At 38.5% G+C, this 15,192-nt stretch overlaps 1 protein-coding gene across 8 annotated transcripts in view; it reads left to right on the plus strand.

The window, feature by feature from the left end:
* The window catches only part of fam221a (family with sequence similarity 221 member A), a 90,198-nt gene that overhangs the window by 23,301 nt on the left and 51,705 nt on the right, over positions 1 to 15,192 (plus strand). For 4 of the 8 annotated variants that reach the window (XM_069913917.1, XM_069913914.1, XM_069913915.1 and 1 more), the window contains exons 4-6: positions 713 to 919; positions 9,461 to 9,486; positions 10,844 to 10,907. In XM_069913917.1, coding sequence (XP_069770018.1) covers positions 713 to 919; positions 9,461 to 9,486; positions 10,844 to 10,907 — 297 coding nt within the window. The remainder of the gene's footprint in view (positions 1 to 712; positions 920 to 9,460; positions 9,487 to 10,843; positions 10,908 to 15,192) is intronic. The other 4 variants (XM_069913919.1, XM_069913920.1, XM_069913918.1 and 1 more) reach the window with 2 other exon arrangements.

Raw genomic sequence — 15,192 nt, forward strand, 5'->3', positions numbered from 1 at the left:
CTACATGATACTTCAATAGAGTATCATATCAGCTCTCATGAGGAGAAAGTGGAAATGGTATGACTCACATTTCCTCCACGTAAGCAACAAAGGAATTATCTCAATTTCCACAACTGGAAATCTGGGAAACCATAATCTACAAGGTGCTCTATTTAAATTGCTGAAGAATGTTGTTGTATTTCATTATGGAAATGAATGGAATGTGTCACAGTTCACATGGTTTACAGATGAGTACTTTTTAAAACAAAGCAACATCAAACAGCAGTATAACTTTCAGAAGCAAAGACATACTTGATTTTCTATTAGATACAATAATTTTTATTACAGGCTGAAGTCCTTGTTACTGCTTTTCTAGAACTAATACACACTGTGGATCTTATAATATCAATGATTTCCTGATGATTAACAAGCATTAATCTAAACAAGTTGTTTTCTTGTATCACCAAAAAGAAATAGACCAATAAAAGATCATTAACAGCTGCCAACCACATACCACAAATCTGTAACACTGTCATGATGCAGATTTGTTTATTGGTTCTTTTGTTAATTTCTTGGCTTCAAATGTACTGGGATGTGACAGGATGATGTATTAAAATGTACTTTTCATGAAGAAACTTCCAGTTGTACATTGTTACACTTTTTACCCTGCATGTCTGCTATGCTTTTGCATTTGATGTTACACGTTAAACTTAAGAAGTTTGTTTCTCATTAGGTGCAGGTTGTGCTGAGTTTCGCAGCTCCTTTACTTGTGGCTGTGGTGAGCCAACGTATGCTCATAGAATGATAGTTGAGACCAAAGCAGAGCGTTTAGCGAGAGGACGATCAGTGGGACCAGATGTTCCCTTTGCTGCCATGGGAGGACTGACTGGATTTAATGCACTAGCGGAAGGATCTATGAGACTGGACTCGAGTGGAATAGGTTTGTGGTTTGAATATTGTAAATGTAGGATAATAAATACTATAAATGAAGAAAACAATAAATTTCAATTGACGGGTTATCTTCATCATTTTAACTTGATAACTGTTTATGCCACATAATTTGATCACCAATAGATGAATTAACAATTTGCACACTATAATTTGTGGGCTGCTGTAACAAAAGGGAAATAAATTATGAGACAAAAGAAATGGCAGATGCTGGAATCTGAAACAAGAAACAAACTGCTGAAGGAATTCAGGAAGTCGATCAATATTTGTGAAGTAAAAGGATAGTTGACATTTTGAGGCATGGCCCTGCATCAGTCCTGAAATGCCAGCAATCCTGTGGCCTCGACAAATCCTGTTTGACCCACTGAGTTTTCCAGTGGTTTGGTTTCTCCGGTGAATTATCAATATTCAAATAAACTTGTAGGTTGCTGAAAGTGGGAATAGAATTATAATGGCTTTAAAATAAAGTTTGAGGAGAAAATGGCAGTGTAGGTCAAGCCCTCAGCAGCTATTCTGGACTATGGTTGCTGCAGGAACTCACAAGCTGGTGCTGTACACAACTTTTAATTGATGAAGTTAGACTTTGTATCACAGTGAGTCGTGTGTTGCAAGTGGGAAGAGCTGAACTGGAGTTGTTCCAAGCCAATGCTGCGATGTTGCGGAGAACCTGTAAACTGAAGAACGGAGTTTCAGAAGCAGCCTAGAGGAGGAGATTGAGCTGGTTTGTGCTGATGTGGCCCAGTGGGTCAACATCAGGGGTGTCCACTGCCAGAGGTTGAGAAGAGAGGATGGAGTGGTGGAGTCGGAGGTGGCGTCCGGTTACGACTGGAGCTGCAGAGCTATACCAGGATTGGAGGTCTAGAAATCCATTTCCCTGGGCCTTATCGCAGCCTCATCACAGTGAGATCAGAGGTGTAGAAGATGCATTGACCTGGGCCTTGTGGAGGACGGCGCCGGAGCTATTGGAAGCTCTGTGAACTATGACTGTAAGGTTACCTGATTCCCCTAATGCTTGTGGACCTTAACATCTTGTCCCGGAGAGAACGGTAACTTGATCTGTGATGGCTGCGCAATTAGCAGCCTGCAGCGGCCCCTCTGGATTGGTGCACGGTCTTCTCCACTTGAATGGGCGGACACTTTTAACATCTAGTTTGCAATCAGACTTTACTTGTGCCATTGTCCAATCTCTGATTAATTAATTGTATGTAATACTGTTTTTGTTAACCAGCTCTTGTAAAATCACTGTGGTCTTGGGAACATTGTATCGTTTTAATTCCTTGGCTCTTGGTGTTAAAGCTACAATAAAGGCTAACCAACTGACCTACTGAAATACACTGCAATAAAACAGCCAATCCAGTGAGTCTGGTAGACATCAGCGGAGCCATATTTATATGTAAAAAAATCTTTAGAAGAGGGGAAGTAAATGAATGTGGGGAATTGCATCCTTTTTATCTAGATGTTTGAAATAGGGAATGAAATTACAGTTAATATTCAGGCTTCTGTCTTGTAACTGATAATAGAATAACTCAGATTGACAGATAACAACATGCATTATGAAGGGCAAATTTGCAGATGTCATAGTTAGTTTTGTGATTGCCTATGGAATCCTCTTCCTCAGTCTACTCCAATAATAATAAGACTTTCTGGCCCATGAGTCTATGCTGCCTAAATACACCCATGTGACCAATTAACCTACTAACCTCATGTGTCTTTGGAATGTGGGAGGAAATCACAGCACCCAGAGGAAACCCATGCAAACTCAAAGAGAAAATGTATAACCTCCTTCTGGACAACAGTGGATTCGAACCTAGAACCTAAAATAGAGAGTATGCAGGTTCACAAGAATGTTGACAGGATGTCAGGGTTTGAGTTACAGAGAAAGGTTGAGCAGCCTGGGGTTTTTTTCTCTGAAGCGTAGAAGATTGAGGGGGGATTTGATGGAGGTGTTCAAGATTTTAAAAGGGACAGAGAGAGTCAACGTGGATAGGCTTTTTCAATTAAGAGTGGGAGATATTCAAACCAGAGGCCATATTTTGAGAATGAAAGGGGAAAATTATAAGGGGAACATGAAGGGAAATTTCTTCACGCAAAGGGTGGTTGGGATGTGGAATAAGCTTCTGGTGGAGGTGGTTGAAGCAGGGACGTTATTTACATTTAAGGAAAGTCTGGATAATTACATGGAGGGGAGAGGATCGGAGGGGTATGGACCAGGTGCTGGTCAGTGGGACTAGAATGGTGGGGATTTGTTCCGGCATGGACTAGTAGGGCCAAACTGGCCTGTTCTGTGCTGTATATGTTTATATAGTTATATAATGCTGGAGCTGAATAGCATTGTGCTAACTGCTCTGCTAACTGGGCCACACTTTGGCACCCATTCCATCAATATGAATTGAATAATGAGTGCCCCAGTAGTTACATGGCAACTAAATAAAATTGTAACTAAATCATATGAATTACATGGTTACACCTAATATTTGGTAAGAAGTGAATTGTATTCATTAATATGAGTTTATTATTGTGTACTTTAGTATAATGTACAGATGCATCAAAATTCTTCAGATTCAGATTGATTCTTTTTCTTGCGGGAGAGGCAGAATCACCACATATTGGTAGTACAAAATAAAACTGGACACAGCATATACATGTAAACAAATAAAGAACTGTAAACAGTTAGAAAATGTAAACTGACTGTGTAATACAGAGAGAATACAAAAAAAATCAATGAAGTGCAAAAGTAAGAGTCCTTAGATGAGTCCCTGATTGAATTTGTTGTTGAGGATTCTGTTGGTGGAGGGGTTGCAGCTTTTCTTGAACCTGATGGCACAAGTCTTGTGGTACCCATACCTCTTTCCTGATGGCAGCAGCGAAAACAGAGATTATGTGCTGGGTGGTGTGGGTCTTTGATGATTGCTGCTGCTCTCTAACGCCAGTATTCCCTGTAGATGCTCTTGATAGTGGGGAGGGTTGCTGTAGGTACACAAGATATACTAACAACAATACATTAAAATTACAACAAAATGCCATGAAATAGAAAACAAGATGATAGGAAAGGACAGATAAATAAATATTCACAGTTGCATTTAGTGCAAAAAAGTGCAAACAAATCTTCTGGTGTCCGAGAGTAGTTTGGGGAAATGGTTAGGGTTAGGATAGAATGGAGAGGTTCAAAGGTCTGATAGCAGTTCGAAGAACCTAGAGTTGCAGGACTTCAGGCTTCTGTACAGCCTGCTTGAAGATAATAGCACGAAGAAATTGTGACCAGGGTGATGGGAATCCTTGATGATATCTTGGCAACCTTTTTGACACAGCATCTCACTGCAGTTGTCTTCAATGTGCATTCTCCCCATGCCTGAGTGGGTTTCCATGTAGTTGTCAGTGCCTCTGATAGACTTGACTCTTTTTGCCACTTTCTGCAGCTTTCTGCATTCCTGTGCAGATAAGTGACCAAACTAGGCTGTGATGGAGCCAGACAGTATACCTATAGAAGTGTGATAGAGGATTTGATGATATGACTTAAAAAGAAGAGGTGTTGGTGTACTTTCTTAATTGTTGCCTTGGTGTGCTGGCTCCTTAAAAGGTTCTCCAATATGTGGACTCCCACGATCTTAAAGATACAAACTCTCTCCTTTGCTGTCCCATCAATGAAGATAGGTATATTGTTTCTTGGCATCCCCTCCCTAAAGTCCACAATAAGCTTCTTGTTCTTTCTGACATTGAGAGCAAGATTGTTGTGTTGGTATCACCCACCCGGATTCTCAATTTCCATTCCATATTCTGACTCATAATTTCTTGAGATTCAGCCAACAACTGTGGTGTTGGTCTGCGAATTTAATCTTGGTTAAGAATGTATAGAGGAAATAGAGCAGGGGACAAAGCACACAGCCTTGAAGTGCCCATGTTGATGGTCAGTGAGGAGGAGGGGATGTTGCAAAAATTCACTGATTTGGGTCTGCTGATGAAGTCTACGACCCAGTTTCAAAGAGAGGAGTTCCAAGTTCTTCAGTTTGATTATTAATTTGCTGGTATGATGGTGTTATATGCAAAGCTGTGGTCCAGAAATAACATTGGTGTTCTTGTGGGCCAGGTGATCCAATGCAGTGGAGGGCCAAGGAGATGATATTTGCAGTTGGCCTCTTGTGGTAGGCAAATTAAAATTAGTTTAGGTACTTCTTTGGACAGGTGTTGACTTGTTCCACAACCAACCAAAAGCACTTCATCACAGACGACATAAGCATGGATCCAGCATGGATCTATAACTTCATGAATAAAACAAAGATATCCATTACGCAACTAGTAAAATAAAAGATAGACTCTAAATTATGAATACAATATTGGATTTCAAAGATGAAAGGTTGTTCAGAAGAAATGCAAATAAATCATATGTTGACCTGTTTCTATGATCAAATTGTTTAAAAAATGTTTCTTAGAATTAATCATTAGATATTTTTAATCAATTGATTAATTAAAAGTCAAGTAGATTTTTCAGAATTCTTAACATTTTTTAAATTTGAAATTTTTTAAAATATAAATTTAAATTTTAAAGATTTTTATATTTATAAATTTAAATTTAGACATACAATACGGTTACAGGCCATTTCAACCCACGAGTCCGTGCCCCATATTTTACATCCAAATATACACCCCCAGTACATTTTGAAAGGTGGGAGGAAACAGGACACCCCCAGAGAAAAAACACGCAGACAGAGGAAAAACATACAAACTTCTTACAGACAGTGCAGGATTCAAACCCTAGTCCAGTCCTGATTGCTGGTGCTGTAAAGGCTGCCCTTCTTCACATATCTTTACCAAATATTTTGTGCAAATTCATTTCTAAAGGCTGTTTGAGTGTATAAGTAATGAAATATGTTTTAAAGGTGCTGACTATCTTTTATTACAATGCATCCAATTTGGCGAAACAATTAAATTACTTTTTCAGGCTTTCTGCAAATTTTGTGAGGCCATCAAATTCATGCTGTTTATCTAAATATAATAAGATTAAGAAGTGTTCCTTTTAGATTAGGATAAGTAGTAAGAGAGAAAGAAGCTGAAAAGAGGGCAAAGGGCTAAGAATAGGAGAAGGAAGGGAAGGTGTTAGGGAGCTGGAAGAAAGGACACAGATAGGCAAAGAGAGAGACCAGGGAGGGGACTAACAGAAATTGGAGGTCAATATTAATGCCATCGGGTTGAAGATGGAATATAAACAGTCATTCTTCCAATTTGGAGGTGGCCTTGTCTTGGCAGTACATGAGGCCATGGACTGACATGTCAGTATGGCAGTGGTAGGTGGAATAAAAATGGTTGACCACTCGTAGGTCCTTGCTGTTACGGGGTGAGGTGCTCAGTGAAATTATCTCCCAGTTTGTGTCCAGTCTCTGATGCAAAGGAGGCCATATTGCACTTGATACTCTTTATCGACAACAGTTCAGTATTTAATACACTCATCCCTTCAAAACTGATCACCAAACTCCAAGATCTGGGAGTTAACATCTCACTGTGTAATTGGATCATGGATTTCCTCACCTCCAGACCACAATCAGTAAAGATTGGTAAGAACTTCTCCACAATATCCATTAGTACTGGAATACCATAAGGCTGTGTCTTAGCCCCCTACTCTACTCACTTTACACCTACAACTGTGTGGCTCAATACAACAATAACATCACCTACGAATTTTCCGATGGGTTGTATAAAGGAAGGGGATGAGACAGCTTATAGGATGGAGAATGAAAACTTGGCTAAATGGTACACCAACAACAATACTGCACCCAGTGTCATCAAAACTAAGGAACTGATTGTTGACTTCAGGAAAGGAAAGCCAAAGGTATATAATCCAGTGATCATTGGGGGATCAGAAGTGGAGAGAGTGAACAAATTTAAGTTCTTAGGAGTCATTAACTTGGAGGATCTTTCCTGGACCCAACACACCAATGGCATCATGAAGAAAGCACGTTAGTGCCTCTACTTCCTCATGAGTTTGCAGAGATTTTGTATGACATTGGAAACAGAGGTGTGGTAGAAAGTATACTGACCGGGTACATCATGGTCTAGTATGGAAATACAAATACCCCTGAGTGTAAAGCCCTTCAAAAAGTAGTGGACACAGCTCAGGACATCACAGGCAAAACCTTCCCCACTATTGAGTACATCTACAGGGAATTCTGCTGTCAGAGGGTAGCAGCAATCATCAGAGACCCTCATCACCCAGAATAGGATCTTTTCTCGCTGTCGCATCAGGAAAGAGGTATAGGTGCCACAAAACTCGCTCCTTCAGGTTCAGGAACAGCTGCTACCCCTCCACCACCAGACTCCTCAACCAAGGACTAATTTAAAGACTTACTTGTGCACTTCTTCATTGATTTTCTTTTTGTTCTCTCTGTATTGCATAGTTCTTTGTTTACATGATTTACTCTGTGTACAGTTTATTTTTTATTGTTAATTGTTATCACTAACAATTAGTGATAATTCTGATGCGCCCGCAGGATAAAAAGAATCTCAGGATTGTTTGTGATATCATGTATGTTCTCTGACAATAAATCTGAAATCTGAGAGCAGTGGATGCAGTAAAGGATCCCTGCAGATACAGAAGTGAAGTGTTTCTTCCCTTGGAAGGACTGTTTTGGGCTCTGAATAGTAGTGAGGGAGGAGGTGTAAGTGCAAGTGTAGCACTTTTTGTGGTCACAGGGGTAGGTACCAAGGCACGATCAATGGGAAGGGATGAATGGAGGGAGAAATCCCTACAGAATGTAGAGAGGGGAGTGAATCCTGCTGTGGATGGCAGCATTTGCAGAGGATAATATGTTGAATGCAGAGGCTGGTGGTGTGACAGATGAGGACAAGGGAAACTCTGTCCTTCTGACATCTTGGGGTGAAGGGGCCAGGGCAGATGCACAGGAAATAGAGAAGATAGTTAGGAAGGTGCAGTCTTTAGGTATAAATTTTGAGATAGTCAAATGGATTGAACATTGGCTGAAAGGGAGAGGCCAGAGAGTGGTAGTGGAAAATTGTCTGTCAGGTTGGAGGCCGGTGACCAGTGGTGTGCCTCAGGGATCTGTATTGGGCCCACTGTTGTTCGTTATATACATTAATGATCTAGATGATGGGATGGTGAATTGGATTAGTAAATCCAATACTAAGATAGGCGGAATAGTGGATAATGAAGAAGGTTTTCAAGGATTGCAGAGGGATTTGGGCTGCTTAGAAAAGTGGGCTGAAAAATGGCAGATGGAATTTAATGCTGATAAGTGTGAGGTGCTTCATTTTGGTAAGAAGAATCAGAACAGGACATATGTAGTAAATGGGAGAGCATTGATGAATACAGAAGAGCAGAAGGATTTAGGAGTAACGGTACATCATTCCCTGAAGGTAGAAACTCGTGTGAATAGGGTGGTGAAGAAGGCTTTTAGTATGCTGGCCTTTATCCATCATTGCATGGAATATAGGAGTTGGGAAGTGATGTTGAGATTGTATAAGGCATTGGTGCGGCCTAATTTAGAGTTCTGTGTGCAGTTCTGGTCGCCTAATTATAGGAAGGATATAAACAGAGTGGAGAGAGTGCAGAGAAGATTTACCAGAATGTTACCTGGGTTTAAGCATCTAGAGTACAGGAGAGATTGGGCAGATTAGGTCTTTATTCTTTGGAGCGTAGAAGGTTGAGAGGGGATTTGATAGAGGTATTTAAGATTATGAAAGGGATAGACAGAGTGGATGTGGATAGACTATTTCCGTTAAGAGTAGGAGAGATTGAAACAAGAGGACATAAGTTAAGAGTTAAGCTGCAGAGGTTTAGAGGTAACATGAGAGGGAACTTCTTTACTCAGAGAGTGGTAGCGGTGTGGAACGAGTTTCCGGGAGAAATAGTGGCAGCAGAGTCAATTTTATTATTTAAGAAAAAGCTGGACAGGTATATGGATGAGAAGAAGGTGGAGGGTTATGGTCATTGTGCAGGTAGGTGGGACTAGAGAGGAGTGTTTGGTTCGGTGCGGACTAGAAGGGCCTAATGGCCTGTTTCCATGCTGTAATTGTTATGTTATGTGGGGGAGGGATGAATTAATGACAGTAGAGGGAACCCTAGATTTTCTGGAGATCTTAGATGTCCTGGAATGGAAAATCTTATCCTGGGAGCAGATGTGGTAGAGACGGAGGAATTGAGAGAAAGCAATAGAATCCTTTCAGGAGGCAACTTGGAGTTAGTATATGTATAGAAGATTGGATATCTTATTTACTATGATTGCTAATCAAATCCCATATAATATATAGTTCCCTCCATAATGGCAACTACAGACTCCAAAAGTGATCAAAAGCTTAGAAGCAAGTCTAGATCTCTTATACCTGCACCTATGAACCAATTAAACATACCAAAGTATTCATAAACACCCATGAAGCCAAATGTCCCAAACATTATGGTGCTCTGAAATGAGGGAACTATGTATAAAAAGTGCTGTAATTTCTACATGGTCAAACCAAAATGTATGCAAATAACCTTGAATAAAATCTGGAATGTGCATTTTAATTACATATGATTTGTTTTACATAGATATAATATTCGTGGCTCTTCACAAGGTAAGACAACATAATTCCTCAGAAAAAAAGTAAAATGAGCTTTTTGAGTAAAACAGCAATTTGAGATCATGGAAAAAATATAATCCTTGATTATTATACATAGATGCCTTTGTTAAATAAAAGGTTAGCAAAAATATAATAACAATGCTCTGGAGGATTTTGGTTATCTGGATATTGATTGAGAAATGGCATCAATATTTAAAGAAACAGTTCATCATTATTAGATGCAGAGCAGTTTTGTATTTGGAAATGAATCAGGATCTGATCATAATAAATAAGCAATGAAAGACCATCAGGATTTAGTAAGCAAAACATGTAAATTTATTTGCTTAGTCGACTAAGACGAAGCAGAGGTGCAAACATAAACTGAAAAAAAGAGACTTATTTGAGACTATTATTTATTTGAATAAATTAAAATACATAAACCAACAAAAATATTTTAAAAAGAAAGGAAAAAAGAATACATTAAAATGAACTGCAGTAAACCTTAGCTATCACAGAACCCTCAGCTTCTTTCACAATATGATAAAATTGACTCAACAGTTTGAGAGGGAGAAACTAAAGTCAAACGTGTCAGTGTAGGCCCTTTCAAACTGCCGTGTAAAATGGGGTTAACCCGGCAATTTGCACGGTTATTGCCCCAATTATTGCAGCAGTTAGAAAGGGTCTGAACCGGTCAACCCCGTTGGAATCCAACCGGGTCCCTATCCTACCTCAGAGGTAGTCAGAGAACCCAGTTAAACATACCTTGGTCGCATCCACTGTCAGTTTGAAAACGAAAACGGCCAACCCGCTTATTCTAGTGACGTCAGAACTTGCGTGCATTCATCACCAGGCAGCCAGCATCTGAACATCAGGCAATACTTCCGGTGTGTACATGACACATCATTGCAGGGGTAGGATTCCCCCCCCCCCTCTTAAGTTGCTGGGTTGGTGCTATAATGGGTAGATCCCCCTGCAATTTAAAAGGTGCCTTCTGGAGGGTACCCAGGTGCTGCATTTTAAAAGAGGCTATTATTACATGAGTAAAAGTATGAAAGAGGAACTGTGTGAGTAGATTGGAAGGGGATCTGAGAAGGGAAGATGGTTGAGCATTAATGGCAGATATTTCTGAGAACAATGCAGGATCATTTAATTCCAAAGAATAAGAATCATTTTAAAGGCAAGATGAGACAAGAAAATTAAATACACCATAAAAGCAAAAGAGAGGGTAACCAGCATTACAAAAATAAGCAAAAATCTTTAAAAAAAAATCAAAAGCAGCTAAAAAACCATTAAGTAGAGAAAAGATGAAATATGAAAGTAAGATAGCCACTTTTACATATAAAAAGATACAATTTTTTTCCAATCTTTTAAGAGTAAAAGAGAGGAAAAAATACACACTGGACTGCTGGAAAATGATGCCGTGGAACAAAGAAATGGTAAATGAACTAAATAGAATTACGTTTTGTGTCATTCTTCATTGTGGGGAGGACACCATCATCATACCAGAAATTTGAGAGAGTCGGGGGCAGAAGTGCTTGTAGTAGCTGTTAGGATTTTGAAAGAGAACTGAAGTGATTGTGAATGTATTAGCAGGGATCTTTCAAGAATCACTTGAGTCAGGACTGGTTCCAGAGGACTAAAAAATTGCAAATGTAACTCCAATGTTTAAGAAGAGAGAGAAGAAAAAGACAAGAAATTCTAGGCCAGTTAGTCTGAATTTAGTGGTTGGAAAGATTCTAGAGTTCATTTTTATTTAAATTGAGGTTTTAGGGTACTTGAAGCTACATGTTACATACAATAGGCCATAATCAGCATGGTTTCTTTCAGGTGAGATCTTGCTTGACAAAATCTTTAGAATTCTTTGAGGAAGTAACAAGCAGGAAAGTCAGTGGATATGTTGACTTTGATTTTCAGAAAACCTTTGATAAGGTGCAGTGCATGAAGCAGCTAAACAAGATAAGGTCCGATGGTATTGCAGGAAAGATATAAGCATAGATAGTAGATTATTTGACTGACAGAAGGCAAAGTGTGGGAACAAACCCCTTTCAAGTTGTCTGGCTATTACAAATGGTGTTCCACTGGGGTTAGTCTTGCATCCACTACTTCTTACATTATATGTTAATAATTTAGAAAATGGAATTGTTGTCTTTGTGGCCAGGTTTGTGGATGACATGAAGATAGGTAGAGGAGTAGGTTGTTTTGAGGAGAGGGACTTGGACAGGTGGGAAGAATAAGCAAAGAAGTGGCAGATGGGATACATCACAGGGAATTGAGAGAAGATATAAAGGAAAATTCTGAAAAAAAAACCAGAAGAAAGAGATGATGAATAACGTTAAGATTGTTGGACTTAAAGAAGGTTTTGAAGGAAGCGGTGAACCTGTGGAATTTTTTCAGAAATGGATTCCGAGAATCTTGGGGAATGAAAATTTTCCAAAAGGAATTGAATTGAAAAGGGCTCATTGAGCATTATGGAGGAAGCCACTACCAAATTAACCATTATGGGTCAGAATTCTGCAGATAATGTAGCGAGGCTTCTTAGTTTGATACATTTGTTTCAAAAAAGGGAAGACCAGAGTGTGCAGTGACTTTGGATGCTGAAAGGCATTTTATAGATTAGAATGTGATTTCCTCTTTAAAGATCTAGCACAATATAGATAGGATTCAATATATATAGATTGGGTTAAATGTTGTATAAAAAAACCTATTGCAAAAGTAATGAAAAAAATCTTTTGAATTAATGAGATCAAGTACACAAGGTTGCCCATTGTCACCAGCTTTATTTGTTTTAGCAATAGAATTGTTAACTGAATTAATAAGACAGGATTCAAATATTGTGGATATTAAGGTGAAGCAAGAAGAAAATAAAATAAATTTATTTGCAAATGATGTATTGATTTATTTAACAGATCCTTTAAATTTTTTGCAACAAATTAAAATTAGAATAAAAGAATATGGAGATATATTGGATTATAAAATTAATTGGGAGAAATATGAAATTATATCTTTAGTTATAGGGATTATGAGAAATGCATGGGTGTAATTGAATTTAGATGCCAGATTTTGGAATAAAATATTTAAGTATTTGTGTGCAATGAAACTTGAAAAAATTATTTAAATTAAATTATTTATCTTTATTAAAGAAAATTAAAGAGGATTTGGAAAGATGGAATATGTTACCTATTACTTTGATAGGTAGAGTATATTGTGTTAAGGTGATTTTTTTTTCCTTGAATACAATATTTATTTCAATCGATTTCAATTTCAATTCCACAAAAACATTTATGGAATTAAATGTCTTTGTTAGAAAAAAATTATGGAAATGGAAAATGGCTAGGTTTTCTTTTGGAAAAATTGACATGGAAATATGATATAGGAAGTTTAGAGCTCCCCAATCAAACAGATACGTAGAGAAAGTATGAAAAGTACAATAAATGAGAGATATCAGTTAATTCAATATAATTTTATTCATCAGTTATATTTAACACCACAAAAGTTATGTAAAATAAACTATTCTTATTCAGGTTTATGTTTTAGATGTGGACAAAAAGATGATACTTTTTTTGCATTCAACTTGACAGTATTCCACAATTAAACATTTTTGTCTTGATTTGGGTAATTTATTAAAACGAATAACTGGAGTAAAATTCCCATAGGATCCAATGTTATTTTTAGTGGGAGATGTTAGAGGGATTAAACCTAAATTAAAACTGAATATGTACCAAGTAAAATTTGTTCAAATTGCTTTGGCAATAGCTAGAAAATATATTGCTATAACTTGGAAGTCTTATATTGATTTGGGAATGAATAGATGGCATGCAGAAGTTTAGGTTTGTATTCCACTTGAGAAAATTACTTATAATTTAAAAGATAAATATCATACATTTTGTAAAATATAAAGTGTGTAAAATATGAAACTGTTGGTATTAAAATTTAAATGAATCTTGAACATTCCCTTTCTCCGAAAGGTCTCTATAAATATTTAAACATTTAAAGATATTGAAAAGTGAAGTACTCCTGTTGTGGTTTTCTTGTCCCTTTTTATTTTTCTTCCCTTTTTCTTTTTTTCCCAGTATGGGGGAGGATTAATAGGAGTTTAAAAAAAAAATCTTTACTTTGTTTTCCTTCTTTATAAAATACCGCATGTATTTGGATTGTTTGAAATATTGTAATATGTTTGCTAAGTCATTTTATTTTAAATAAAGAAAAAATAAAGGAGTAGAATATTTCCTAAATGGGGAGATCATTCAGAAAGAGGAGGTCGAATAGGTCTTGGGAGCCGATTTCTTAAAGTTTAATTTGCAGGTTGAGTTGATAGTAAGGAAGGCAAATTCAATGTTAGCATTAATTTTGAGAGGACTTCAATATAAATGCAAGGAGGTAATGCTGAGGTTTTAGAAGACATTTGGCAGACCACACCTGGAATACTGTGAGTGACAGCTTTCAGACACCTCCTCCTACATACGACAGCTTTCAGACTCCTCTTCATCAGACCACAGCTCTCTGACACCTTGTCCTACTTAGCAGATGACAGCTCTCAGACACCTTCTCCTACTTAACCCTTCTATAGAACCCCACCACAGCACATCAAGCCACTGTCTCTCACACCATCTCCAACCTCATTACCTCTGGTCACCTCCCTACCACAGCCTCCAATCTCATTGTTTCCCAATCATGCCCTGCATGGTTCTACCGCTTACCCAAGATACATAAACCCAGTTATATGAATAGACCCATTGTTTCCGCATGCTCTTGCTCCACCGATCTAGTATAGTCTTACCTTGACTCCATCTTTTTTCCCCTGGTCTAATCCCTCCCCACCTACATCCACGATGCCTCATATACCTCCATCTCTTCAATAACTTCCAATTCCCTGAACTTAATCACCCAATTTTTGACGATGGATGTCCAATCCCTTTACATTTCCAACCCCCATACAGAATGTCTCAAAGCCCTTTGTTTCTTTCTTGACAAGAGACCTAACTCTCCACAACTACCCCCCTCCGCCTGACAGAACTTGTGCATATTCTTAAAAACTTGTCCTTTGACTCATCCCACTTTCTTCACATCAAGTAATAAGCATGGGTATCTGCATGGGTCCCAGTTACACCTGCCTGTTTGTGGGCTTTGTGGAGCAATCCATGCTGCAAGCCTACACAGGCAAGGCTCCTCAACTCTTTCTTTGCCATATTGATGACTACATCAGGGCTGCTTCATAACCCATGATGAGCTCGTCAACTTCATTCACTTCACTGCCATCTTCCACCCTGATCTCAAATTCGCCTGGTCCATCTCCGGCAACACTCCGCTTTCTAGATTTCTGTCTCCATCTCTAGAGACCTACTTTCCAGAGACATATTTTACAAACCCACTAATTCCCACAACTACCTTTACTACACTTCTTCACACCAAGTCCCTTGCAAGGATTCTATTCCCTTCTCTCAATTTCTCAGTCTCCGCCACATCTGTTCTCAAGATGTGGTCTTCCAGTCCATATCATCTGAAATGTCTGCCTTCTTCCATAACCGTCAACTTAGCCCTTACCTGCATCTCCTCCATTTCCTGCTCATCTGCCCTGGCTTCCTCTACCCCCAGATATAACAAACACAGGACCTCCCAATGTATTTATCTATCATCCCATTAGCATTTACAATCAACACATTATCTTCTGTAATTTCCACCACCTACAACAGGTTCCCACCACTAGACATATCTTTCCATCTC

The sequence above is a fragment of the Narcine bancroftii genome, chromosome 1, assembly GCF_036971445.1.
Source record: "Narcine bancroftii isolate sNarBan1 chromosome 1, sNarBan1.hap1, whole genome shotgun sequence".
NCBI classification, from domain to species: domain Eukaryota; kingdom Metazoa; phylum Chordata; class Chondrichthyes; order Torpediniformes; family Narcinidae; genus Narcine; species Narcine bancroftii.